This window comes from Muscardinus avellanarius, assembly GCF_963383645.1.
Source record: "Muscardinus avellanarius genome assembly, chromosome: 16".
NCBI lineage: Eukaryota > Metazoa > Chordata > Mammalia > Rodentia > Gliridae > Muscardinus > Muscardinus avellanarius.
In genome coordinates, this window is record NC_137802.1 from 22,625,940 (window position 1) to 22,653,542 (window position 27,603).

At 50.0% G+C, this 27,603-nt stretch overlaps 2 protein-coding genes across 2 annotated transcripts in view; both read left to right on the forward strand.

The window, feature by feature from the left end:
- Positions 1–319: 319 nt before the first annotated feature.
- On the forward strand, positions 320–19,687 carry INPP5K (inositol polyphosphate-5-phosphatase K; the record flags this gene model as incomplete). Its single annotated transcript, XM_080713990.1, has 10 exons — positions 320–367; positions 7,878–7,994; positions 8,716–8,891; positions 10,534–10,645; positions 11,167–11,276; positions 17,617–17,803; positions 18,745–18,882; positions 19,129–19,212; positions 19,347–19,451; positions 19,628–19,687. The coding sequence occupies exons 1-10, from the start codon at positions 335–337 to the stop codon at positions 19,685–19,687; spliced, it is 1,122 nt and encodes a 373-aa protein (XP_080570116.1). The 5' UTR covers positions 320–334.
- A 4,124-nt stretch (positions 19,688–23,811) lies between these two features.
- Positions 23,812–27,603, forward strand: part of MYO1C (myosin IC) — a gene marked incomplete at both ends in the record, with an annotated part of 31,927 nt that continues 28,135 nt past the window's right edge. The window contains one exon of the mRNA XM_080714216.1: positions 23,812–23,886. Coding sequence (XP_080570342.1) covers positions 23,812–23,886 — 75 coding nt within the window. The remainder of the gene's footprint in view (positions 23,887–27,603) is intronic.

The window sequence follows — 27,603 nt, forward strand, 5'->3', positions numbered from 1 at the left end:
AACTGCTATTACCAGTCCTCTCTTGCTCTGGACTCTGAAGGTGAAGAGCTTTGAGCCTCATTGGGGCTAGTCCCATGTCTCTTGCCCTGGGCCAGCAGTAGCCAAGGCTTAGAGATCAACAGCAGGACAGCCGGGAGGAGGAGAGCTCATAGTCTTCAGACCCCAGGGAATGAAAGTCTAATGGGGCAGTACTAAATGTCTATAGCAGAGACGGTATCCTCCAGGCCAGGGAATAAGCCTCTAACCTAGGATGGTCAGTTTGCAGGAAATGAATTTTGGAATCATAAGCTTCCTTTCCAGTACTGCCTTTGAAGACCCATGGAGCAGTTTCTTCATGGATGTGCTTTCTCCTCTGAACTTCGTCAAGGTAACTTACAAATTTATGGGCAGTTAAGAAGTGTGTCTCATCTCCACTAAACCCTAATTATTCAGACTGATGTGTTCCTCTGTGTATGATACTGGGGATTAAAACCAGGGGCATTCTACATCCAAGTTATACCCCTAGGTCTCCCCCTTTGTGGTACCAGGAATTGAACCCAGAGACATTCAGCCTCTGAGCTACACTCTCAGTCCTATTTTATTATTATTTTTTAAATGGTCTCACTAAGTTGGGGAGGGCCTCACTAAGTTGTTGACCCTGTCTGTGAACTTGTAATCTTCCTGTCTCAGCCTCCCAAGTACGAGGATTACAGGTGTGCTTCACCAAGCCCAGCCCCGCAGTGCCTTTTTTGTTTTTTGCATACTGGGGTTGGAACCCAGGGGCATTCTACCTCCAAGTGACATCCCCAGGCCTGTTTTTTATTCTCTATTTTGAAACAGGGTTTCACTGAGTTGCACAGGACCTCACTAAGTACCTGAGACTCTCTGCGAACCTGGATCCTCCTGTCTCAGTCTCCAAAGTGCTGGGGTTACACGTGTGTGCCACCACGCTACCATGCTCAGCTCTCAGTGCTTTGCTTTTCTTTTCTTTCTTTTTTTTTTTTTTTTTTTTTTTTTTTTTTTTTTGTGGTACTGGGAATGTAACCTAGGGGCATTATACCTCCAAGCTGCACCCCAGCCCTATTTTTTTTCTTTATTTTGAAACAGGATCTCACTGACTTGGAAAAGGCTTCATTAAGTAGCTGAGGCTGGCAGCAAACCGCGATTCTTCTTAGTCTCCCAAATGCTGGGATTACAAGCATGTACCACCAAGCCCGACCTTATTATTTACTTTTGTTATTTTCTATTTTACTTGAGCATGTATTACATTTAGAAAGAAGAAAACTGCTGGATATCTACATACCAGTACCTTTTGTGTGTGTAGGGGGGTGCTGGGGATGAAACCTAGGAGCATTGTACCTCCAAGTTATACCCCCATCCCTATTTTTTAGTCTTATTTATTTATTTTGGTGGTACTGGAGGCGGAACCCAGGGGTTTTTCTACTGCTGGGCTATACTCCCAGACCTCTTTTCTCTTTTATACTTTATTTGGAAACAGGATCTCACTGAGTTGCTGAGAGCCTCACTAAGTAGCTGAGGCTGGCTTCAAACCTGTTTGATCCTCCTGTCTCAGTTTCCCAAGTGCTGGGATTACAAGCATGCACCACCACACCCAGCTCTTTTTTATTTTTGAAACAGGGTCTCTTTGAGTCACGAAGGGCCTCTCTATGCTGAGGCTGTGAATGCTGGGATTCCAAGTGTGTGCAACCATGCTGGGCTTATTCTTTATTTTGAAACAAGGCCTCACTAAATAGCTGAGGCTGTCCATGAAACAAGATCCTCCTGTCTCAGCCTCTCAAATGCTGGGATTACAAGCGTGCGCCACCATGCCTGGCCCTTTATTTTTTATTTATTTTTTACTGTGCCCAGCATCCCCAATGCCTTTTTAAATCTTTGTTGTTGTTGTTGTTGTTGTTGTTGCTTTTTTGTTTTGTTTTGGGTACTAGAGCTTGAATGCCAAGGCAGGCTATACCCCTAGCCCTATTTTTTTTTTTTTTTTTTTTTTGCAGAACTAGGGATTGAACCCAGGGGCATATTACCTCTGAGCTACACTTCCAGCCCAATTCTATTTTTTATTTTGAAGCAGAGTCTCACTAAGTTGCAGAGGACCTCACTACATTGCTGAGGCTGGCTGTAATCCTGTGAACTTTCTGTCTCAGCCTCCCAAGTACTGGGATTACAGACATGCACTTCTTTTTCTTTTCTTTTCTTTTCTTTTTTTTTCCTTGCATACCTGAGGGATGAAACATGTTCCCATTCAAAGCACCTGATTCACAGCTTTGGGGAATACCAGAATTTTCTCTGTTCCCTTCCCTGGGAAGGGAATTTTTAGAATTATGTTACCTAGGGCTAGAGGTATGGTTAAGTGGTAGAGTGCTTGCCTCACATGTGCAAAACCCTGGGCTCCTTTTTGGAAGCACTGCAAAAAGAAAAGAAAAAAAAATTAATTCTGTTACCCAATTTCCTGAGGGTGCTGGATACACAGCTACAGGTCCTCCCAAAGAAGAGAGAAAAGACAAGGTTTTAGTCCTGCTGAGGCTAGAACATGCTAGCTCCTGAGCCCTTGGTGTCCTCCAAATCAACTCGGAGGCCTCTTCCTGCAGACTTGGATCTGGATCCTCACTGAGGGCAGAGCCACTCCTCTCACCACTCACTCCCTTCCCAAGAGTGCAGGCCTCCTTGTGCCTTGGCTAACTTGCAGGGGGTTGGTAGGATGGAATTGAGCCAAGGAAATTAGCTCAGCTTGTGGCAGAGACACAACCCATTCCACCCATGCAGCTCCCAAGGTTGGGAGGCCAGCTGGAGAACCAGGCACCCAAACTGCATTCCCCTCCCCTCCTCTCTTCCCCCACCCCCGCAAAAATGGAAATCGGTGAACTGGCAGGCCCTGTTTACAACCGGTTCTGTGGGTGTGGTTTTGCCAAACATAGGTTGATAAGCCTCAGGCTGACCCCCCTTGTTGTTCCAGGGCGCCCAGACACCACCTGCCAGTCCCCTCATTAGCTCCTCCTCCTCCTCCCTTTTCTAGAACTTCCTCTAAAAGTCTGCTGCTTTTCCCCACTGGCCCACCCTTTCTCCCAGTCTGACCCTGTCCTGCCCCCACTCCAGCCGCCCCACCTCCCACTTCCTGCTGCCTCTTTACAAAGTGGACTAGACTTTGGTAGAGCCCAGTGGGCCAAATCTGCTCTGTGGATTAGGATTACAGTGAATCTTTTATCAATTCGCTGGCTTCTGCCCTGATCCTAAAAGTTAGTCCCTCATAGGCTAGCCCTGCCCTCAATTCTGTTGTCATATACTTGTGAACTAGAGAGATAGAAGCTGGGGGGTGAGCCAGGGCATGGTGGCATATGCTTGTAATCCCACTACTAGAAAGCTAAGACCAGAGGAGCGCAAGTTTACCACCAGCTTCAGCAATTTATGAGGCCCTTCACAACTTAGTAACATCCTGTTTCAAAATAAAAAATAAAATAGGACTGAGGTTATAGCTTGGAGGTAAAATACCCTGGGATTCAATCCCCAGTACAAAAAAAAAAAAGACAGGGGTGGAGGGTAGTGTTGAGAACACATTTGTAGCAACCTCCGGTTCTGACTCTTCCCTTGCTCAGTCCTGATTTGGGGTTCTCCAGCTTTAACTCTACTGTGCTAAAGCACTTGTCTGCTGGATCAAATTTCATAATTCCTGGAAGGCTCCAGTACATGCTCCCCACCCGGGGATTTCCTCCTTGGCCACTGCACCTAATACTCAGGAAACAGCTACTCGGGTGGTAGGTGTAGACAGCCTGAGACTGAGAAAAGAGAGCTGTGTCTTCAGCCCGTTCCCACCCCACCTCCTGCAGTCACAGATAGTTAGATATTTTGGCAATCCCAGAATATTTCTGCTGATTCCTTAGTGTGTTGGCAAAGCATTAAATGATATGTGAAGCCCTTCAGTAGATATCAGTTATTCTCCCCAACCTGTGAGCAGATGTCCTCTGCACTGCCCTGGTGGACCTCTGAATTACATGGTCATGGTCAGCCTCAGCCACATAGTGAAGCACTCGATAATTTATGAGACCCTGTTTCAAAAAGTAAGCCAGGCATGGTGGTGCACGCTTGTAATCCCAGTGCTTGGGAGGCTGAGACAGGATTATCACACAGGTTTGAAGCCAGCTTCAGCTACTTAGTGAGGCTCTTAGCAGCTTAGTGAGACCCTATTTCCAAATAAAATATAAAATAGGTCTGGGAGTATAAAAAAGGGCTGGGGGTATAGCTTGGAGGTAGAATGCCCCTGAGTTCAACTACCAGTTCTGCCAAAAAATAATAAATAAATAAATAAATAAATAAATAAATAAATAAATAGGGCTCTCAGTGTAGCTTGGAGGTAGAATTCCCCTTGGTTCCATCCCCAATACCCCCCTCCCACATACACAAAGAATTCTTAAAAGTAAAAGCCAGGTGTGGTAGCACACTCTCTTGTAAGCCCAGCTTTTGGGAGACTGAGACAGAAGGATCACAGTTCATGGACAGCCTCAGCTACTTAGTGAAACCCTTGGCAACTCAGACCCTGTTTCAAAATAAAAAATTAAAAAATAGGGCTGGGGGGGTAGCATGGAGGTAGAATGCTCCTGAATTCCATCTTCAGTGCTACAAAAAAAAAAAAAAAAAGTAAAGCGACAGAGCAGGGTATGATGGTACACATCTGTAATCCCAGTACTTAGGAGGCTGAGACAGGAGCATTGCAGGTTGAAGGCCAGCCTCAGCAAGTAGTGAGACTCTCATCAACCTAGTGAGATCCTATTTCAAAATGAAGAATACAGCTAGGGTTGTTCCTGGGACGTAGATTGCCCCAGGTTTCAATCCCCAGTGCGACACATACAAACACAAAACTAAATGCACAGAAAAACAACAACAACAAAGTAAATGCACAGAGCCAAGCATGGTGGCACACACCTAGCATATGAATTCTTGAGCCAGGCATGGTAGCAAATCCCTGTAATCCTAATACTTCAGAGGCTGAGACAGGAGGATTTCAGGTTGGAGGCCAGCCTCAGCAATTTAGCAACACATTCAGCAACCTAGTGAGACCCTGTTTCAAAATAAAATAGGGCTGAGGTGTAGCTTCAAGATAGAATGCCCTGGGTTCAATCCCCAGTAACACAGTTTTTTGTTTTGTTTTAAGAATTTTAAAGCCAGGTGTGGTGGTGCACGCTTGTAATCCCAGCACTTGGGAGGCTGAGACAGGAGGATTGCAGTTTGCGGACAGCCTCAGCTACTTAGGCCCTCTACAACTCAGTGAGACCCGGTTTCAAAATAAAGAATAAAAAATAGGGAAGGGGGTGTAGCACAGAGGTAGAATGCCCCTGGGTTCTATCCCCAGACCCAAAAAAAAAAAAAAGAATTTTAAACTGAGCCAGGAATGGTGGTGTATGCTTGTAATTTCAGCATTTGGGAGGCTGAGACAGGACAATCATGGTTTGCGGACAGCCTCAGGTACTTAGTGAGGCCCTTTTTCAAAATAAATAGTACAAAACAGGGCTAGGGGTGTAGTTCGGAGGTAGAATGCCCCTGGGTTTCATCCCCAGTACCGCAAAAAAAAAAAAAAAAAAAAAAAAAGCATTTTAAACTGGATGTGGTAGCACATGCTTGTAATCCTAGTACTGTGGAAGCCGAGATAGGAGGATCACAGGTTCTCAGCCAGCCTCAGCAATTTGTGAGGCCCTTCACATCTGAGTGTGACCCTGTTTCAAAACAAAAAATAAGATCAGGCTGAAGGTGTAACTCAGAGGTAGAATGACACTGGATTCAATCCCCAGTGTCATTAAAGAAAAAGGGAATCCTAAACCAGGGTGGTGGCACATGCTTGTAATCCCAGTACTTGGGAAGCTGAGACAGAAGGTTTGCAAGTTTGTGGCCAGCCTCAGCAAGTAGGGAGACTCAGTAACTGAGACCCTGTTTAAAAAATAAAATAAAATAAAATAGGGCTAGGGATATAGCTTGGAGGTAGAATGACCCTGGATTCAATCCCCTTTAAAAAAAAAAAAAAAAAAAGAATCCTTAAGGCAGAAAATAAAAGTTATCAGATAATCTTCTCAGCATCTGTGACATAGTATTGTTTTTCTCTTATCAATGAGAAAACAGGCCTAGTCCTAGTACACAAAGGATCTAAGGTCAGCATCAGGGAGAAGAGCATTCGTGGGGCTGGGACTGAAGAATCAATAACCTTCTGGTAGGGTACTTTGACAGGCTCACTTTCTCTCTACCCTCAGGCTCAGGAGCAGAAACTAAGACTTTATCTTCCAGAATGCACCATTTGGTAGCTATGAAAAAGAAAGGAAAGGAGTGAAACTTTAGAGTTTCAAACTGGTATACCATAAATGGGAATGGTGGTGCATGCCTGTAATCTCAGTACTTGGGAGGCTGAGTTAGAAGGATTGCAGGTTCTAAGACAGCCTCAACAATGTAGCAAGACTCTCAGCAAGCAAACAAGACCCTGTTTCAAAACAAAAAATAGCCCTGGTTGGTGGTGCATGCTTGTAATCTCAGTACTTAGGAGGCTGAGATAGGAGGATTGCTATTTTGAAGCCAGTTTCAGCTACTTGGGCCCTCTGCTATTTGGAGAGAATTGTTTCAAAATAAAGAATAAAAAAGGGAGCTGGGCGTGGTGGCAGGCCTGTAATCCCAGCATTTGGGAGGCTGAGACAGGACAATTGCTATTCTCAGACAGCCTCAGTTACTTAGTGAAGCCCTTTGCAACTCAGTAAGACCCTGTTTCAGAATTTAAAATAGGGCTGGGGTGTCACTCAGAGGTAGAATGCCCCTGCTTTCCATCCCCAGTACCACAAAAAAAAAGAAAAGAAAGAAAGAAAAATAATTAAAGGGGGGGGGGGACTAGGAGTGTAGCTTGGAGATAGAATATCCCTGGGTGCAACCCCTAGTTCTGCAAATAAATAAACCAGGTGCTCTGGTACTACATGCCTATAATCCCAGTACTTGGGAGGCTGAGACAGAAGGACTGCAGGCCCAAGGCCAGCCTCAACAAATTAACAAAACCCTGTATCAGAATTAAAATTAGAGCCAGGCGTGGTGATGCACGCTTGTAATCCCAGCATTAGAGAAGCTAAGACAGGAGAATCACCATTCGCGGACAGCCTCAGCTACTTAGTGAGGCCTTCTACAACTCAGTGAGACCCTGTTTCAAAATAAAGAATAAAAAATAGGGCTGGAAGTATCTCTCAAAGGTAGAATGCTCCTGGGTTCCATCCCCAGTACTGAAAAAAAAAAAAAAATTAAAAAGGGCTGGAGCCAGGCATGGTGGTGACATGCCTGTAATCCCAGCATTCGGGAGGCTAAGACCAGAGGACCATGGTTCGCAAACAGCCTCAGCTATTTAGTGAGGGCCTCCACAACTTAGTGAGACCCTGTTTCAAAGAATAAAAAATAGGGCAGGGGGTGTAGCTCGGAAGTCGTATACCCCTGGGTTCCATCCTCAAACACACACACACACACACACACAAAAAAAAAAAAAGTTAAAAAGGCTGGAGTTGTAGCTTGGAAATTGAATGCCACAGGGTTCAATCCCCAGTGCCAAAAACAAAACAAAAAAATTTTTTTTTTTTTTTTTGGTGGTGCTGGAGTTCCTGGAAGCCCTTCTACCTCCGGGCTACACTCCCAGACCTATTTTTTTTATTTGGAAACAGGGTCTCTTAAGCCAGCGAGGCTGGCTTCGAACCAGTGTGATCCTCCTGTCTCCGCCTCCCAAGTGCAGGGATTACAAGCGTGCACCACCATGCCCAACATAACAAAATTTTTAAAAAGGGCTAGGGGTATAGCTCAGAGGAAGAATGCTCCTTAGTTCAATCCCCAGTACCATACACACACAAAAAAAATTTTTAAATAACTTTTGCCCTCCTCTCCTGTAGATCTCTCGCATCCGAATGCAAGGGCTACTGTTATTGGTCTTTGCCAAGTATCATCATTTGCCCTACATCCAGATCCTCTCTACAAAATCCACCCCTACTGGCTTCTACGGGTACTGGGTAAGGATGGGGCTGTTATCTGAGGCATGACCTGGGAGGGCTGGGAGTTTTAGCAGAGCAAAAGCAAGAGGAAGCAAAATGAATCCTGATGCTCTTTTTCAGCCCAGAACCCTGCCATACTCATTCTCCTGCCTTATAAGGGGCTAGGCCTGTTGGTGGCACACACTTGTAATCCCAGCATTTGGGAGGCTGAGAGACAGGAGAGTCACAGTTTGAGGACAGCCTCAGCTACTACTTAAGCCCTTTGCAACTCAGTGAGACCCTGTTTCAAAATAAATAATAAAAAATACGGCTGGGGTTGCCAGACATGGTGGTGCACGCTTGTAATCCCCGTGCTTGGGAGGCTTAGACAGGATCACACAGGTTTGAAGCCAGCCTCAGCTACTTAGTGAGGCTCTCAGCAACTCAGTGAGACCCTGTTTCTAAATAATGTATAAAAGAGGTCTGGGAGTATAGCCCGGAGGTAGAAAGCCCCTGGGTTCCACCCCCAGTACCACCACCAAAAAAAAAAAAACTAGGGTTGGGGCTGTAGCTTGGAGGTAGAATGTCCCTGGGTTCCATCCCCAGTGCCAGAAAAAAGGGGGCAGAGCTAGGTATCCCTGAGACTCCAAGCTGGGTGGACTGTAGTTTGTGAGTATGGGGGAGGCGAGACTGTCTTCCCACAAGCCCAGGATGGAAACCCAGAGCAGCTTCCCACCCTTCTGCCCACATATCCTACCAGGGGAACAAAGGGGGAGTCATCATGTGCCTGAGACTTTATGGCTACTACGTCAGCATCATCAACTGCCACCTGCCTCCCCATGTATCCAACAATGACCAGCGGCTGGAGCACTTTGACCGGATCCTGGAAATGCAGAATTTTGAGGAACAGAATATCCCCAACATCCTGGACCATGAGTGAGCTCGGAGCTGCAAACTGTCAGCCTTTCCCTCTCCCCCATGCTAGCCCTGGCTAGCATCAGCCATCCTCAGCCAGTCAGGTGTACTCCATTTCCCAGCCCTTCTCCTGAGGTTCCATGTGCTGTCCTACCCTGCTTTGACTGCCCAGGGTCCCCTTTTTTAAACTTCTGTTCTGCCTAAAACCCCTGTATGTTTTTTTGTGTGTGTGTTTTACTGAGGGAATACAGGCATTCTATTTCTGAGCCATACCCCAGCCCCCCCCATTTTTTTTTTTTTTAAACAGGGTCTCACTAAGTTGCAGAGGGCCTGACTAATTTGCTGAGGCTGGCCTGGAACCTATGATTGTCCTGTCTCAGTCTCTCAAATTCTGGGATTATAGGTGTGTGCCACCATGCCTGGCTAAAACCCTGTACTTTTTTTTTTTTTTTTTTTTTTTTTGGTGGTGAATCTAGAGACTTTCTACCTCCGGGCTATACTCCCAGACCTATTTTATATTTTATTTGGAAACAGGGTCTCACTAAGTAGTTGAGGATGGCTTCTAACCTGTGCGATCCTCCTGTCTCAGCCTCCCAAGTGCAGGGATTACAAGCATGCACCACCACGCCCGGCTAACCCTGTACATTTCTAAACCCCCAAGGTAAGAAGCTTGTGTTCTCTTGAGGTCACCAGGAGGCTGTTTCTCAGCCTGTCCTGGTGACCGGTTGAGGGAGAGGGAGGACTACATCCTCCGTTGTCTTTGTCATATGCCCCTCTGGAGTTTCCTTCAGCTTAAATGATGGTGGAGGAACTATAAGAACAGTCCTGTTGGCAGAGTGGCACGTGCCTGTAATCCCAGGCACTCTGGAGGCTGAGGTAGGAGGATCACAAGTTCGAGGCTAGCCTGGGCAAGTTAGCAAGACCCTGTCACAAAGTAAAGAAAATAAAAAGGGCTAGGGTGTAGTAGGTCAGAGGTAGCTCCCCTGGATTCAATCCCTAGTACAAAAAAAGAAAAGAAAAAGGCACACTTATAAGCCCAGTATTTGAGAGGCTAACACAGGATTGCAGGTTTTAAGCCAACCTCAGCAACTTTGAAAGGCCCTCTGCCACTTAGTGAGACCCTGTTTTGAAATAAAAATTTAAAAATAGGGCTAGGGTTATAGCTCAGAGGTAGACTACCCCTGGATTCAATTCCCAGTACTACACACACACACACAAAAAAAAAAATTCCCACTCTACCCCACCCCTGTATCCCTGTTCCCTGATCTCTCCTAGCATTGGCCTCTCGTCTATACCCTGGAGCTTCAGCCCTTGGATTTTCTTTTTCTTTTTTTTTTTCTTTTTTTTTTTTTTTTTTTTTTTTTTTTGCTTTACTTGGGATGGAACCCCAGGGGCATTCTACCTCCAAGCTACACCCCCAGCCCTATTTTTTATTCTTTATTTTGAAGCAGGGTCTCACTGAGTTGCAGAGGGCCTCACTAAGTAGCTGAGGCTGTCTGTGAAGCAGGATCCTCCTGTCTCAGCCTCCCAAATGCTGGAATTACAAGCGTGCACCACCACACCCGGCTAGCCCTTGGATTATTGAGCAGGCCTGTGTCACCTGTTACTCCTCACTATGCTGACCTCAAACAAATGCTCAGGCTGCCCTCCTTTCTTTCTGAAGCCTTATTCTCTGGTTCGGAGACATGAACTTTCGGATCCAGGACTTCGGGTTGCACTTTGTTCGGGAATCCATAACAAATCAGTTCTACAAAGACCTGTGGGAGAAGGATCAGGTATCAAATGAGGGGAAGAGTCCCCAGGGGTAACCTGAGCCCACTGTAGAGGTCCCTGTGAAACTGCAGAGCACATTGCTCACAGCCCAGTGAGCCTGGTCTCCCCTGCCTCCCCCAACCCCTTTGGTAGGGAAGGTGCGGAGGGGAGGGGAATAGTAGTAGGGATTCAACCCTGGGGATGGGGCAGCCATCCTGTCAGTGCCTGATCTTCACATGAGTGAGCCAAAGGTGTGCTCTAGAATAAGGAGCAAGAAGGGCTTTGTCGTGTCATGGTCCTCCATCAGACATCCACCCACTATTGTCTTTTCCATTAAGTCTGCTAATAATCTCCAGAGGTAGAATTCAAAGCCTGTTCTTACAGTCCCAGGACTATGAAATGGCAGGCTGGCACTTCCCCTGAGCCTGTGGATTCAGGTGCTCTCTCAGGAGTTGGGTCATCTTTTGAGGCAGTGAAAAAATGGAATTTGATTTTGGGCCATTGGGTCAACACTGGGAGAGATGGAAACTGTCTTTATCTACAGCTCAGCATTGCCAAGAAACGAGACCCACTGCTCCGGGAATTCCAGGAGGGCCCCCTGCTCTTTCCACCCACCTACAAATTTGATACAAACTCCAACAACTATGATACCAGGTGAGGAAATGTATGCTCAAGTGGCTCGGGAAGTCAGATTATGTTGGCCCTAGTGGCAGTAGGATTTGCGTCAGAAGTGTTAGGGCTAAGTGTGGTGATACACACTTGGAATCCCAGTACTTGGGACTTGGAGACAGGAGGATGGCAGATTCAAAGCCAGCCTCAGCAATTTAGCAAGGCTTTCAGTAACCTAGTGAGACCCTGTATCCAAATAAGAAATAAAATCAGGCTGGGAGGATAGCTTGGAGGTAGAATACCTGTGGGTTCAATCCCCAGCACAAAAAAAGAAAAAAAAATTGAAGTATTGGTTCAGGGATCTGGAATAAATCCATCTATCACCTCTCAGGAGCGGCACCTCCTGCCTCCCCAACATGAGATGTAGACTGTGGGAGCGCTCACAGATTGTCCTCTGACAGCGCAGGAGAGAAAGCTAGTGCTAGCAAGGGAGAGGGGCGGGGAGGGTGGCAGGAAAGGGTGGAGGCAACCCTGCCTTAGGAGACAGTGTATTTCAGTGTTCTGGGGACACTTGGATTCCCGGACAAGAAGCAGAAAGCTTGGCTCAAGAGTCACCAATATGAGCGGATCAGATACTGTGTGAGATAAAGAAATAGTAGAAAGCCGGGCGTGGTGGCACACACTTGTATCCCAGCATTCAGGAGGCTGAGACCTGAGGATTGTGGTTCACAGACAGCCTCAACTACTTAGGCCCTCTGTAACTTAGTGAAACCCTGTTTCAAAATAAAGAATAAAAATAGGGCAGGGGTATACCTCGGAGGTCAACTGCCCCTGGGTTCCATCCCTTGACCTGCAAAAAAAAAAAAAAAAAAAAAAAAAAGTAGTGGAGAATTTCATGGGGAACAATACAGAGAGTGTATCTACTGCTACCCCTTACAGAACTGCCACCAGCTCTATGACCTTGGGCAAACTGTTTTAAGCCTTGATGTTGTTATCCATAAAATGGAAATAATAATGATATACACCTAATGGGGTTGAGGGTTAAATGAGACTTGCATATTTCTAACCCAGTTATGAAGAAACTGTAGTTGTTATTTTTATTTTTAGATAGAACTAGGGGTGGAACCCAGGGGCTTTTTACCTCGGAGCTACAACCCCTGCTCGGGTACCCTCTCCTCTCCCTCTCCCTCTCCCTCTCCCCCTCCTCTCTCTTTTGTAGTATCTGGGATTTAATTCAGGGGTATTCTATCTCCAAGCTAAACCCCCAGCCCCTTTTTTATTTTTTTAAGTACTGGTGATTGAACCCAGGGGCATTCTACCTCTGAGCTACACCCCCAGTCCTATTTTTTATTCTTTATTTTGAAACAGGGTCTAAGTTGCGAAGGGCCTCACCAAGTAGCTGAGGCTGGCCACAAGCCTGTGATCCTCCTGTCTCACCCTCCCAAGTGCTGGGATTACAAGCGTGTACTACCATGCCTAGGCCCAGTTCTATTTTTTATCTTTTATTGTGAAACAGGGTCTCACTAGATTGCGGAGGGCCTAAGTAGCTAAGGCTGGCCATAAACCCATGATCCTCCTGTCTCAGCCTCCCAAGTACTAGGATTACAGTCATGTACCACCATGCCTAATTTAGTAGTTATTTTTAGATTCATATCTTCAGGTGGTAGTTTTACTGAAAACCTTTCAAAAAGCTGAGATGGAGCCAAGTTTGGTGGTGTGTGCCAGTAATTCCACTATTTGTGAAGCTGAGACAGGGGTGTGGCAGGTTCCAGGCCAGCCTCAGTAGTGAATGAATGAAAATAGAGTTTCTGGAAATTACGAAGGAGGTAAAACACCAACCAGGTTATTAGCAACAGTTTTAATCAAGAATTTGGCACCTTCAGGAGTCAGCAGGCCATGGGGGAAGGGACCGACGAACCATGCATTTGGAGAGTCATGCATAGTCCCAGTCGGACCGCTGAGTCATGTGGCGGAGCAGAGGCACCGATGTTTTATAGGCATGCTGATTCTCTCCTGACATCTCTAGTCTTGCGGCCTCTGGTTTGTCTTCCAATGTTTGGAGTCTTGAGGCACCTAAAATCTCCGCTTCTAGCTTCCAGGGTTCCGCCTCCTGTCCCTTGCCGAGGGGTCATGTGGGGGGGAGAGACCTGACCTATCAAGTAATTTAGTGAGGCGCTTAGCAACTTAATTTCAAAGTAAAGTTTAGAGAGATGTGGTGGTACAAGCTTGTAATCCCAGGATTGGGGAGGCTGAGACAGGAAGAACACAGGTTATTGGCTAGCCTCAGCTACTTAGTAAGACGTAGTAAGTAAGCAACTTGTTAGTAAGACTCTGTTTCAAAATAAAGAATAAAAAATAGAGCTGGGGATGTAGCTTTGAGGTAAAATGTCCCTGGGTTCAATCCCCATTAGCCCCAAAATATAAAAAACATAAAAAAGTAAAAAGGAGGGGCAGCGATGGGTGTGTTACTCAGAGGTAGAATGCCCCTGGATTCAATCCCCAGTATCCCCCCAAAAAAAGGAAATTGAGAAGGCCAGGTAACTACTGAAACCTGAGTCTTAGACTGAGGACAAAAGTAGTCTAACAAAGGTCCCTGGCCCAATTAAGGGCATGGACATTAATCTCATTAAAGGAAAGAAGAACCCCTTATATGTATGTGTTTGTTTTTCTTTGATCAGCTTCTTTCTTCCTTCTAGCAGGACTGTCTTCTGAGGGAGGTGGGAGGTCTGCAGAGCAGCCCAGGCCATTGGACTTACGGGGTGAATTGATATCTCCACAGCAGAGTAGGGCAAAATATAGAACTCTAGGCTTGGTTTTAGAACTGGTTTGGCAGATCCAAGATGTCCCCATCAAGGAAACGGGGAGAAGGTGAGCCATTCCAGGAGTGTGAAGCAAGATGGGGTGGGACCATGGCCAGGGCAGTTCGCATAGGAAGAGGCAGGGAACACTGGTGACAGGGCCCAGCCTGGGCAACAGAGAGGGCTGAAAAGGAGGTGAGAGGGCAGGCTCTGGCTGGCCAGCAGGGCTGCTGCTGCAATGCATTCGTTGGAAACAAGAGTCCACAGGGAAGCTGTAAGGCCTCAGTAGAACTAGATATGGCCTTGGAAGCTGGAACCTCTACCACTCAGAACTTCACTGGGCCACACTTGTAATCCCAGTACTTGAGAGGCTGAGACAGGGAGATAAGAGCATTGCAGGATCAAGAACAGCATCAACAAGTAGTAAGATGCTTATCAACCTATGAAGAAAATCAGGCTTGTGATAATCCCAGTACTTGGGAGGCTGAGACAGGGGGATGCAATTCAAGGATAGCCTCAGCTACAGTGAGGCCCTCTAATTTAGTGAGCCCTTGTTTTGTTTTGTTTTGTTTGCAGTACTGGGGATGGAACCCAGGGGCATTCTACCTCTGAGCTATACCCCCAGCCCTATTTTTTATTCTTTATTTTGAAACAGGGTCTCACTGAGTTGCAAAAGACCTCACTACATAACTGAGGCTGGCCGCAAAACCCATGATCCCCCTCTCAGTCTCCCAAATGCTGGGATTACAAGCATGAACCACCATGTCCGGCTGAGACCGTGTTTCAAAATAAAGAATAAACCGAGTGTGGTGGTGCATGTTTGTAATCCTAGCATTTGGGAGGCTGAGTCAGGAGGATTGTGGTTCGCAGGCAGCCTCAGCTACGTAGGCACTTTGCAACTCAATGAAACCCTGTTTGTTTCTTTCTCTCTCCTTTTTTTTTTTTTTTTTTTTTCAGTACTAGGGATGAAACCCAGGGACATTCTACCTCTGAGCTACAACCCCAGTCCTATTTTTTATTTATTTTGAAACAAGGTCCTTTTGAGTTGCAAAGGGCCTCACTAAGTCGCTGAGACTGCCTGGAACGGATCATCCTGTCTCAGCCTCTCAGCATTTTCTGGGATTATAAGAGTGTGCCACCACGCTCAGTTTGAGACACCATTTCAAAATGAAGAATAAAAATAGGCCTGGGGGTTTGGAGTTTGGAGGTAGAATGGGCTTGAGTTTGGAGGTAAAATGTCCCTGGTTCCATCTTCAGCACGGCAAAAAAAAAAAAAAAAAAAAAAAAAAAAAATATATATATATATATATATATATATATATATATATATATATATATACACACACACACACACACACACACACACTGTCTTTATCAGCCGGGCATAGTGGTGCATTCCTGTAATCCCTATGCTTGAGAGACTGAAACAGGATTGCGGATTTGAAATCAGTCTTGGCAATTTAGCCAGGCCCTCAGAAACTTAGTGAGACCGTTTTCAAATAAAAAGCAAAAAGGATTGGGGGTATAGCTCAAAGGGAGAATGCCTCTGGTTTCAGTCCCCAGTACCACCAAAAAAAAAAAAAAAAAAAAAAAATAGTAGCTGAGTGATTTTGGGACAGTTATTGCAGGACTCAGTTTTTCACTTGTAAATGTGAATGAAAACAATGCTGATTACAGGCATTTAGTTAGCATTCACCGGTCCTCCCCTCCCCTCACACCATTAGTAACCAGGGAAGCCAGATTCAAGCTCAGGTTTATCCGGCTCTAAAATCGAAATCTCAGCTTCTTTGATTGATATCTTCTGCTTTTGTTGAGGAAAGAAGAAAAGCTTTTAAATGGAATATTTCCTTTCTTTTTTTTTTTGCAGGTCTGGGAATGGAACCCAGGGGCATTCGACCTCCAAACTACACCCCCTCACTCCCTGCCCTTTTTTTTATTCTTTATTTTTAAACAAGTTCTCACTGAGTTGCAGAGGGACTCACTAAGTAGCTGAGGCTGTCCACAAACCATGATCCTCCAGTCTCAGCCTCCCAAATGCTGGGATTACAAGTGTTTGCCACCATGCCTGGCTATATATTTTTTATTTGGAAACAGGACCTCACTAAGTTCATGAGAGCCTCACTAAGTAGCTGAGGTTGGCTTCAATTTTGTGTAATCCTCCTGTCTCTGCCTCCCAAGTATTGGAATTATTTATTTTTCTTGGAAGGCAGGGGCTTTTCTACCTCTGGGCTATACTCCCAGACCTATTTTATACTTTATTTGGAAACAGGGTCTCACTTAAGTTGCTGGGAGCCTCATTAAGTAGTCAAGGCTGGCTTCAAACCTTGTGCAATCCTATCTCAGCCTCCCAAGCGCTGAGATTACAAGTGTGTGCCACCACTCCCAGCTTGAAATGGAATATTTCTGAGTCATGATTTTATTTATAAAAATGTGGGCTAGGAGCCAGGCGTGGTGACGCATGCTTGTAATCCCAACATTTGGGAGGCTGAGACAGGAGGATTGTAATTTGCAGACAGCCTCAACTACTACTTAATGAGCCCCTTTGCAACTCATTGAGACCTTATTTCAAAATACAGGAAAATAAGATAGGACTGGGGGTGTAGCTCAGAGGTAGAATGCCTCTTGGTTTCACCCCCAGTACCGTCAAAAAAAAAAAAAAAAAAAGTGAGCTAGGCAGATAATCCTTGGCTAAAGTCTGACAAAGACCAGTACCTCTTTCACAACATCTCTGGGTATTGAACACTTTTGGGATTGAACCCTGGGGCATTCTACCTCTGAACTATACTCCCAGCCCTATTTTTTATTCTTTATTTTGAAATAGGGTCTCACTAAGTAGCTGAGGCTATCCATGAACCTTGTGATCCTCCTTTCTCAGCCTCCCAAGTACTGGGATTACAAGTATGCACCCACATGCCTTATTTATTTATTTGTGGTACTGGGGGTGGAACCCAGGGGCTTTCTACCTCCGGGCTATACTCCCAGGCCTATTTTATATTTTATTTGGAAACAGGGTCTCACTAAGTTGCTGAGAGCCTTGACTCAGTAGCTGAGGCTGTCTTTGAACCTGTGTGATCCTCCTGTCTCGGCCTCCCAAACGCTGGGATTACAGGCATGCACCACCATGCCTGGCTATTCTTTTATTTAGAAACAAGGTCTTACTAAATTGCAGAGGACCTCACCAAGTTGCTGAGGTTGGCCAGAAACCTGCAATCCTTCTATCTCAGCCTCCCAAGTACTGGGATTACAAGCATGAACCACCACGTCCAGCATTTATTTTTATTTTGAAACTGGTCTCACTGCATTGCTGAGGGTCGTGCTAGGTTGCTGAGGCTGGCCTACAGCCTGGCATCCTCCTGTCTCAGCCTCCCAAATACTGGGATTACAGGTGTGGGCCACCATGCCCAGCTAGGCCAGTATCTCCTGATTGTGTTGTGCACCTCTTTCATGCTGCAGTGCTCCCTGCAGCTCTGGCCCAGGAGTCTTTTGTTCTCTGGTAGACCCTTGAGTTAGGGCTCCAGCAGACTCAGCGAGCACTTTCCTGCCCTCATGCCAACCACTTTTTCTTTCCATTTCTCTTCCTCACCCAGTGAGAAAAAACGCAAGCCTGCATGGACTGACCGCATCCTGTGGAGGGTGAAGCGGAAGCCTTATGAGCACTCTTTTGCCCACAACCTACCAGGCCCCCTCTTGTCCCTGTCTCTGAGGAGCTACGACAGCCACATGATGTACAGCATCAGTGACCATAAGCCTGTCACCGGCACGTTTGATATAGAGGTGAAGTTCCGGGCTGTCCAACATTTGGCAGAGGAACAACCATCCTGTGCCACATTCCTAAGCCCTCTAGGGATTCTCACATCAGCCAGTCCCCCAGGGGAGACCTGTAGGAGAATATGATTGCCCTTCCTTGGAGGTCAAGTATCCCAGCTCCTCTAGGAGCTGTTGATGGCTGTGTCTGTCAAAACAGTCCGAGCCTGTGGAGTAGGTTTCTGTTTCCTCTTGGTTCTCTCCCTTGGGGCTAATGAGTTCCATTAAGCTGATTACCTACTGTGTGAAGTAGGACTTCCTTTTATTTGTCCTAAAGCTATTTGGATCAAGTTGCAGAGGGAACTCCCTCCATCCCTGTGTCTCGCTATCTGACAAACCAAAGGTAGTATTGACCCTCAAGCTTCCAGCTGCCTCCTCAGCCTTTATATTTCCGTTTATCATTGCACTTTTGCACGTGTGTGTGTGTTACTGGGGATTGAACCCAGGGGCATTCTACCTCCAAGCTGTACCCCCAGCCCTATTTTATTATTTGATTTTGAAACAGTTTCACTCCATTGTAGAAGGTCTCACTACGTTGCCAAGGCTGGCTGTGAACCTGCGATCCTCCGTCTCAGCCTCCCTGGTACTGCGCTCATAGGCGTGTGCTGCTTAGTTTCTCAGACCTTTCAGCAGTTCCCTTTCTTCCACCCTCACCCTCAGCACTGGCTCCCCATGTCACCCACCTGGCACTCAGCCCCATTCTCCTTGGCAGGGCCATCACTCCCGATTCACTTCTGGATCTTTATCTTTCCTGCTGTCCAGCTGGGGTCAGCTAGGGTAGCCTAACAGAATTCTCCACCCTCTGGGGACCCTTGCTGCCCCCACTGCATTGGAAGGCACTCTGAGGAATAGTCGCCTTAGAGGAGGGAATGGTGCTGCAGGATTTTAACCCACTTTCCACCCTGTTGTAGCTGAAGCCATTGCTGGCTGTCCCACTGATCACCATAATGCCAGAGGGCCTGTGGACCATGGAGAACGACCTGCTGATCAGCTACTCCGCCAGCCCAGACTTCCTCAGCAGCCCCTGGGACTGGATTGGACTGTACAAGGTGATGTGGTGGGCCAACCAGAGTCCAGTGGTCACAGCCCTCCAGCTTATCTTTCCTGAGGGCTCATGGGAGCTGGGCAGAGACAATGAAGAGCGACCCTGGTTCGTACCATGGATCTTCACCTACGTATGGGACGGGAGGAGGATACAGAGTATGATAGCCAGCCCCAACAGTGAGACCATCCCCTCCTTACAACTTACTCTAGGTTCCATATCCTCCTCAATCACTCAGTTCTTCCCTTCACAGGTGGGTATGCGCCACATTAATGACTACGTGTCCTATGTCTGGGTCAAGGACAACCAGGTCTCCTTCAGCGGCAACCTAAACCAGGTATGTTTCCAGCAGGTGGGTCGCCTAAACCCTCTTGTCTCTGGAAGGAACCGAGTGCTGGATAACCCGCTACTGAGGGCTGGGAAGGGCTCAGGCTCCTAGAGCTGACCACTCCTGTCCACCCTCCCCTCTAGGTGTACATTGACATCAGCAGCATTCCTGAGACCGAGGGTCAGTTTCTTCTCTGTTATTATAGCAACAATATGCATTCTGTGGTGGGAGTGAGCAATGCCTTCAAGGTAAGGGATGCTTGGTGGGGGAAAGGCTATTACATAGGATTTGAACCCATTGTTGGTTCTCCAAAGCCACAGGCCAGGAGCCAGCCTGAACTGTGAAGCCCATCATGGGAGTGGGAGTGATGGCGTGCTATGGAAGGGAGCCTGCCTTTTCTTCTCCACCTATTTTATCCCTACAGATGCCACTTCGCTTCTTTTTGAAGGATGATATACTGGGTGAAGACCAGCTAGTGTTCTGAGATGTGACAGGAGGGAGTGAATACAGGGCAGAGGCTAGAGTTGGCAGCCAGCTCTGCCTTACCACTGCCAGAGGTGCTGGGAGCCCAGGCCAGCCCCTGAGGAGGCAGCCAGCCACGCGTCCTCCACCTCCCCACTCCAGGGTGAGCTCCAGCCAGACTTGCTCTCTCCAGGCCAGACTTGCTCTCTCCAGGCCAGAGCTCTGGAATTGGCACTTAAATATAGGTTTTTGTTGCTGGGATGTGAGTGAACCTAGTTTGTCAACAGCGAAGACTTGGAGACAATCCACCGGATGTGCAAAGGACCCTCCAGCCTGCGTTCCACTTCTCGATTTTTCACACACGTACTCCTAAGCCTGCCAAGCAATCTTGCCAGGCACATGCCCCATCTGGCACAGGCCTGCATTCTTGTCATGCTGTCCTGGGCCTCAGGCTGCCTGGGAGGGAGAGATGCTCACATTTGTACAGGCTCCATAGACTCGTTGGCACAAGTAGCATTGAATTCTAGAAGCCGTGGCACATCAGCTTGTGTCCGTGAGGGATGAGCAGAGGGTCTGGGATCCCTGCCTTCAGTAGAAGCAGACAACTAAGTAGAGAGAATAGAGGGTCCCCTCCACCCATGCCCTTACGTAGTGGTGGCAAATGAGTACCTGAGGTCCTGCCAGCACAACCTGCCCCCGCCCCAGGGAATCCGACCCAGGACCTGAGCAGAGAGAATTACAAGCCCAGGTTAGCTTCTGTGGGTGAGTTAGGCCTATGCTCCCATTGTGCCCTTCTATGAAAGGTCGAAGGTGGCAGAGAAGCTATAGCCACAGACTTGGGAGTCATGCCAGATCAAGCTTGTCTTCACTGGCAAGAAACTTCTGTTTGGACCCCCCTTGGACCTAGAAGTGTGGGCAGACAGAGGGAAAACTGGATCAAGACATTCTGGCCAGGCGTGGTGGCGTACGCTTGTAATCCTAGCTTTGGGAGGCTGAGACAGGAGGATTGTGGTTCATGGACAGCCTCAGCTACTTAGTGAGGTCCTTTGCAACTCAGACCCTGTTTCAAAATAAAGAATAAAAAGAGCTGGGCATGGTGGCGCATGCTTGTAATCCCCGTGCTCGGGAGGCTAAGACAGGAGGATCGTACGGATTTGAAGCCAGCCTCAGCTACTTAGTGAGGCTCTCAGCAACTTAGCGAGACCCTGTTTCCAAATAAAATATAAAATAGGTCTGGGAGTATAGCCCAGAGGTAGAAAGCCTCTGGGTTCCACCCCCAGTACCACCAAAAAAAAAAAAAAAAAAAAGATAAAAAGTAGGGCTGGGGGTGTAGCTTGGAGTTAAAATGCCCCTGGGTTCCATCCCTAGTGCTGCAAAAACAACAACAACAACAAAAAAAGACATTCTGGAAGACCTGGTCCAAAGGGCCTCAGAGAACATTCTCTTGGTGCTGTATGGACATAAGCAGCACACTCCTGCTGATTGCATTCTGCCAGTGGCCACTCACCAGCCCTCCTCCAGAAGACACTTCAGGGAGCCTGCGCTGCGACTGTCACATCCTTCCTAGGACTGAGGCTGAGCCTCTCCAGTTCTGCGTTCTACGCCCTGGAGCCATGGTTTAAGAGTTCCCCCAGCTTCTAGCAAGCATGGCTTTCTGTGTTCTGTCTGTTACAATGAGAACTAGAAATGTGGCTTTTATGTGTGTGACTCCTTGAAGGTGTGGGGAGGGGACCCGGGTTTGAATTGGTGTCTCTTCTACCCTCTACCCCCACCACACAAGAGTCTGGTCGTCTATAAAATGCAAATGCTGCACTTGTTCAGGAGGCTGTTGCAAGAGCATCGGCTGCCAGAGGAGTGCGTGTGCTCACCTCCCATCCTGATTCACCTAGCCCTGGGCTGGTGCTTGGGCCCTGGTGCCAGGAGTCCCTATTTCTCTGACACGTACCTCTCCCCTTCCTGCCCTTAGTTACCCACAGTCCTGCCCAGGCCTCCTGTTGCAAGGCCCCTTCAGCTGGGAGGGTGAGGCCAGCAGTGATTGAGAGACGGAAAAGGGAAGGGGGATTGCTCTCCCTCCTCTCCATTCCAGTCAGGATATGGCTGCTCTGGGCCCACCCCTGACCCACTGGGTGGAAACAGGAAATATGTGAGACTTGGTGTGTGCTGGGTCTCTGCGCCTGGCTCCATGGCTGATAAGGGCCATTGTGTGGCCATTGGGATGAGCCTGCTCTGGATGGATGTGCTTCCCAGAGGAAGGAAGTTCTGTAGGCCTTTCCTGGGCGGGGGAAAGCTGCAGGGAGGGAGGGGAAGGGTTCCTGGGAGGAGATCCCTGCCCAGGGACAGTCTGTCAGTACAGGCCCACTGTACGCCAGCACCTCCCAAGTCAGCCTCTCCCTGTGGAAAGGTCTGTTTCCCCCAGCCACTTCCCTGTTCTCACTTCCTTTAAGGAATGGCTGGAGACCAGAGGGCTCAGTCCCAGGCCAGGAAAGTGTCAGCTGTGATTTAGCAACAATAAAGATAGAAAAACAGGAACACTGGGGGCAGGGGCACCTGGGGGTCCAGTTGGAAAGGAGCAAACAGCTAGAGATTGCCTATACCAAAGGAATTGACTTCCCAAACTAACCTGTTTTGACACTCCAGAGGAGGGTAGAATGGAGGCCTGCCTACAGTGCCCTCCAGCCCTCACAACACCGTATGGCCAGCTCAAGTACAATGACAAGCACCTGTAGTCTCGGCTACTGAGGAGGCTGAGGCAGGAGGATCACTTCATCCCAGGAGTAAGAGGCCAGCCTGGAAATACAGTGAGGGTGAGGCCCCCATTTCAAAAAGTAAACCCAGCCGGGCATGGTGGTGCACATTTGTAATCCCAGCATTTAGGAGGCTGAAACAGGAGGATCAAGGTTAGCAGACAGCCTCAGCTACTTAGTGGCACCCTTTGTAATTCAGTGAGACCCTGTTTCAAAATAAAGAATTAAAAAATAGGGCTGGGGGTGTAGCTCAAAGGTAGAATGCCCCTGGGTACCAGCCCCAGTACCGGAGGGGGGGGGGACCAAGCCGGCTGTGGTGGTGCATGCCTACTATAATTCCAGCACTTGGGAGACTGAGAAGAATTGGAAGTTTAAGGCCAGCCTCAGCAATTTATTGAGACCCTGACTCAGACTACAATAGGCCGGGCGTGGTGGCACAGGCTTGTAATCCCTGCACTTGGGAGATGGAGACAGGAGGATCGCACAGGTTTGAAGCCAGCCTTGCTGGTTTAAGAGACCCTGTTTCCAAATAAAATATAGGTCTGGGAGTGTAGCCCAGAAGTAGAAGGGTTCCATCCCCAGTACCACCCCCCCCCCAAAAAAAAGACTTCAACAAGAGTTGGGTGTGATAGTAGTCCGCCTGTAATCCCAATTCTTGGGAGGCTGAGATAGGAGGGTCACAGGTTTGAATCCAGCCTCAGCAACTTAGCAAAGCTCTCAGCAATTTGGTGAGACCTTTTTCAAACTAAAAAAATTAAAACAGGGCTTTGGGAATGTATCTCAGAGGTAGGACAGCCCTGGATTCCATTCCCAGCACACACCACACACACAAGATAGGGATATAACTTGGATGTAGAACCTGGGTTCAATCCCCATTACTAAAAACAAGTGGTTCACCTGCTGCTTTCAAGTTGGAGAGATTCTCAAGAGGGGCAGTTACCTCTTGGCTTATCCTCTTGGTTTAAGGATGTGTCCTCTGATTGGGGGAGTGGTCACCAGGCTCTCCAGCTAATACCAAAGAGTGGGTAGTGGGAGAGGAGCGGCTGGGAGGGAGAAGGCCTCCTACCCGTTGACCTGGAGCCCAGGGTCCCCCACAATGGCTCTATCAGCTCCTCTGGTTACCTGGGACAACTGGCATTTCCTCCCTCCATCCCTCAGCTCCTCCTCTTCCTGCCCCAACCTTCCAGCCAAGAGGCCTCCCAATCAGACCTGGGCTGCTCCATCTGTGTCCTGAGAATCTGGACCAGCCACATCCCTTGGGGCTGAAGTTGAAGCAGAACCAAGTGGCCATCCCAGCCTTGGAGTGTAGACGCCTGGCTCTGTTCAGCCAGAGCCAGTAGGCGGGCAGGCAGATTTGTGGCCAGGCCCCAGTGCTCAGCACACTGGCTCTTCCCAGGACAGAATGGCGCTGCAAGTGGAGCTGATACCCACCGGGGAGATCATCCGCGTGGTTCATCCCCACAGGCCGTGCAAGCTTGTAAGCCGGGATGCTCTGGGCTGGGAGGAAGGGCGGCAGTGTTCCCCCAGGGCCTACCTAGGCAGCCTCTCCTCAAGCACACCCGTTCTGGAAAGAGGTGAGCGGCTCGGACGGGTTCTGATCCTTGGTGGGTACAGAAACTGGAAAAGAAGGAGCAAGTGGAAGCCAGGGGTAACGGATTAAGAGGCAGCCGAGCAGGGTTTTTCAAAGAGGAACCCTCAGCTCCCTGGACTTCAGTGGCTGGGCTAGGAACTGAGCTTCACCAGCAGGTGAAGGGGCTGCTCTGAGGTCAGAGGGTAGACCCTGTAAAATTCCAGGCGCTGAGTACGGTTATTGCCTTCTCAGAGCAAGGAGCCTGGGCAGGGGAAGTGGGTGAAGACAGAGAAGAAGTTAGAAATGGAGGAAGTACTGCCCTGGCCCAGCACGCGAGAAAGCGTCTGGTTTGCCCCGGAGGTGCAAGGGGGCCCGGGCATGAGGGGCGGGAACCCATCCCGCGCACCCAGCACTGCAGGGCGGGCTGGGCCTTCGGCCGGTGCCGCGCCCGGCCCGGGTGGAGAAAGCAGTGCGCCTCCGAGCCTGGCCGAGCGGGCCGGGGCCGGGGCCGGGGCGGAGTCGCCCTGCCCGGGATGACGACAGGCGGCGGGCCGGCCCCCGGCGGGCCCTGGGCGGGGAGGACGTGCCCGGGCCGCGGACTCCCGAGGCGGCCACGCCGCCCAGCCCGGCCCCCGCCCGCGCACCCGAAGGACCGAGCCGGTGGGTACGCGGGCAGGGCGCGGGCGGGAGGCGGCCTCGTGGCCCCGGGAGGGCTCCGCGGGCCGGGGGGCTGCAGCGCGCGCCAGGGGTCCCGGACTTAGGCTGCTTGCAGGTAACGAGAGGGCGGCGCGGGCGGCGGGGCCCCGCACGCCGTGCGCCCCCGGCCCTCCGCCGCCGGCGGCCGTGAGCCAGGGGAGCCGCTCGAGCCCCGCCCCTTCCCGCTCGCGGCCCCCCTGCCCCGGCCCTGCCCCTGCCCCTTCCCTGCCCCTGCCCCTGCCTCTACCCTGCCCCTGCCCCTTCCCTGCCCCTTCCCTTCCTCTGCCCTACCCCTGCCCCTTCCCTGCCCCGGCCCTGCCCCTGCCCCTTCCCTGCCCCTGCCTCTACCCTGCCTCTGCCCCTTCCCTGCCCCTTCCCTTCCTCTGCCCCTTCCCTTCCTCTACCCTGCCCCTGCCCCTTCCCTGCTCCGGCCCTGCCCCTTCCCTGTCTCTACCCTGCCCCTGTCCCTTCCCTTTCTCTGCCCTACCCCTGCCCCTTCCCTGCTCCGGCCCTGCCTCTACCCTGCCCCTGCCCCTGTCCCTTCCCTGCCTCTTCCCTGCCCCTGCCCCTTCCCTGCCTCTGCCTCTACTCCTTCCCTTCCTCGCCCTACCACTGCCCTGCGTGTCGCGGCGCCGGAGCGGGTGGGGGCTCAGAAGACGAATCAAAGAATGAATGGCGGTCCCACCGCGTCTTTCCGCCCCGCCACTCGGCCGCGGGCTCACGCGGGTCTGGGATTCAGATTCATTCGTCCGTGCAGTGCCCACGAGGGCGTAAGAGCCCCGGGCGCCTAGCTGAGCGCAGCCTGGGTCGGGAGAAAGGCAAGAAAACCGACGCTCTGTGCTGGAGGAGATAAAGAGGGGCTGTGTGTTGGGGAAGAAGGGGCTCTGGAGGGGTGATACCTGAGCGGAGTCTTGGGGTGACCAAGGCCAGTGGAGTGGGGAGATGGCACTGGGCTGAGGCGCCCAGGTGCAGATCCGCCGCGTGGCCACGGGGACAGGAGGGAAAGCAGCCCCCCTGCTGTGGTGGCAGGGCGCCGAGGGAGCCTGTAGAGGGCCACCTGTGCCGCCACAGGAATACAGCAGCGTGGTAAACTGAGGGGCTCAGCAGTCCTTATGCGGAGGCCCACAAGAGGCTGGTGTGAAGCACCTGCCTGGGGAGTGGGGTGACCTATCAGCCTCATTCCATTAACAGATGTCAGCTGTCATCTACTTTATAAACAGCACAGGCCATGGGAAAGTGCATTGGTGGCAGGAAGGCAAGGAGGTGAGATAGGAGGCTATCTTGGCCTGCAGAGGAGCCTGGCAGAGGGCGGCAGTGGGGTTTAGCAGGTGGTGACTGCCTGGTGTGAGGAGGAGGATGGGCCTTTAAATGCTAAGTCTGGAAGATCAGCTGGCAGTGCCACCCTCCTTTCTACATGAAGGACACTGAACAGAGAGACTAGGTTGGGGGCAAGGTGCTCTGTTTACGTTGGCTGCATCCCCAGGCAGAGGTATACCAGCAGGCCAGATGCCTGGATCTGTAGCTACAGTGTACAGTCCTTTATTAGGGTCGGCGAACAATCGGAGTAGAGCCACCTTCTTCTGCCCGTTGCCCCACATGAGAGTTCCCTGAAATCTCGAATTGTCCCTTGGTGAGGCAGCCTGGGCCCAGACCTAAGATTTCTTTAATAAGTCTAAATCGGAGCCGGGTGTGGTGGTGCACACTTGTAATCTCAACATTTGGGAGGCTGAGACAGGAGGATCTCAGTTCAAAGCCAGCCTCAGCTACTTAGTGAGGCCCTTTGCAACTCAGTGAGACCCTGTTTCAAAATAAAGAATAAAAACTAGGGCTGGGGGTGTAGCTCGGAGGTAGAATGCCTCTGGGTTCCATCCCCAGTGCTACAAAAAAAAAAAAAAAAAAGTCTAAATCGGGTACCTGCTCTGTGCCCAGCACTGAGCTATCAGTGAGACAGGCTGCCCCAAGAAGCCATAAGGCTGCCTCCATGGGAATCAGCGTGGGGTCCCTCAGAGCGGCCCCTCCAGAACTGCCTGGCCCTGGGCTGGGGAGACATTTAAGGCTATCCACTTTCCTCCACTCCCCTGGAGATCTGGCTTGGAGATACCTGGCCCACACTAGCTAACTGGCATGTATTGACTGTGGGCACCATCCCCTGTGTGGTCCGAACAAACACCTCCCCAGGTGGAAGGAGATCCAGAGGTACCTTTGGAAAATAAGTCCTGGGCCACTGAAGGGTCACAGCTACACTCCAGGGCCACGCTCAGGGCCCCACAGGCCAGAGCTTCTCCCTAGCCGCTGCCTCTAAGGTTATAAAGTCACACATGATGGGGGGGGGTGTCAGGGTCGTGTGTGGAGGAATCAGCGCAGCCCTGCAGAAGTATGGAGCGTCGGGATTCCCGGTTTTCAGTCCCACTCCTTTTACAAGTCTAGAGACCTTGAACAAGTCACTTCACCTAGCCAGCCAGTTTCCCCTTCTGAAACAGAAACGAGACCTCATCGGCTGGGGGCGCCGTAGAGAGTAGGTTGAGAGCGCCGAGGGCGGCGGCTGCAGGGGCTGCGGCCTGCCCAGGCCTAAGGGCGGCGACGCCCCCTCCTTCCACTGCGGGGCGGTGGTTGCGGGGGCGCCGGCGGGCATCCCGGGAATGCGGCGGCGCGCTCCCGGATGGGGGAAAGCCGGGCAGACCCCGTGGCCGCGGATTCTCCTCATTCCAGCCTCCTGACGCGCCGGGGCGGGGCGGGCACTGCGGCCGCGAAGCCCCACCCGCTGCTCACCCCGCCCGCCAAGCTTCCCCTGGCCCTCCACCCTCCCGCCGGTCTTCTCAGGCACTGGCCACTCTTGGGTGGGCTGCAGGCTCGATCCCCCCTCTCCCTTCCCTTTTGGTACCCAGTCCCTGGCCCCCTCCAGAGGGCCCCATCTCCCAGCTGATGACT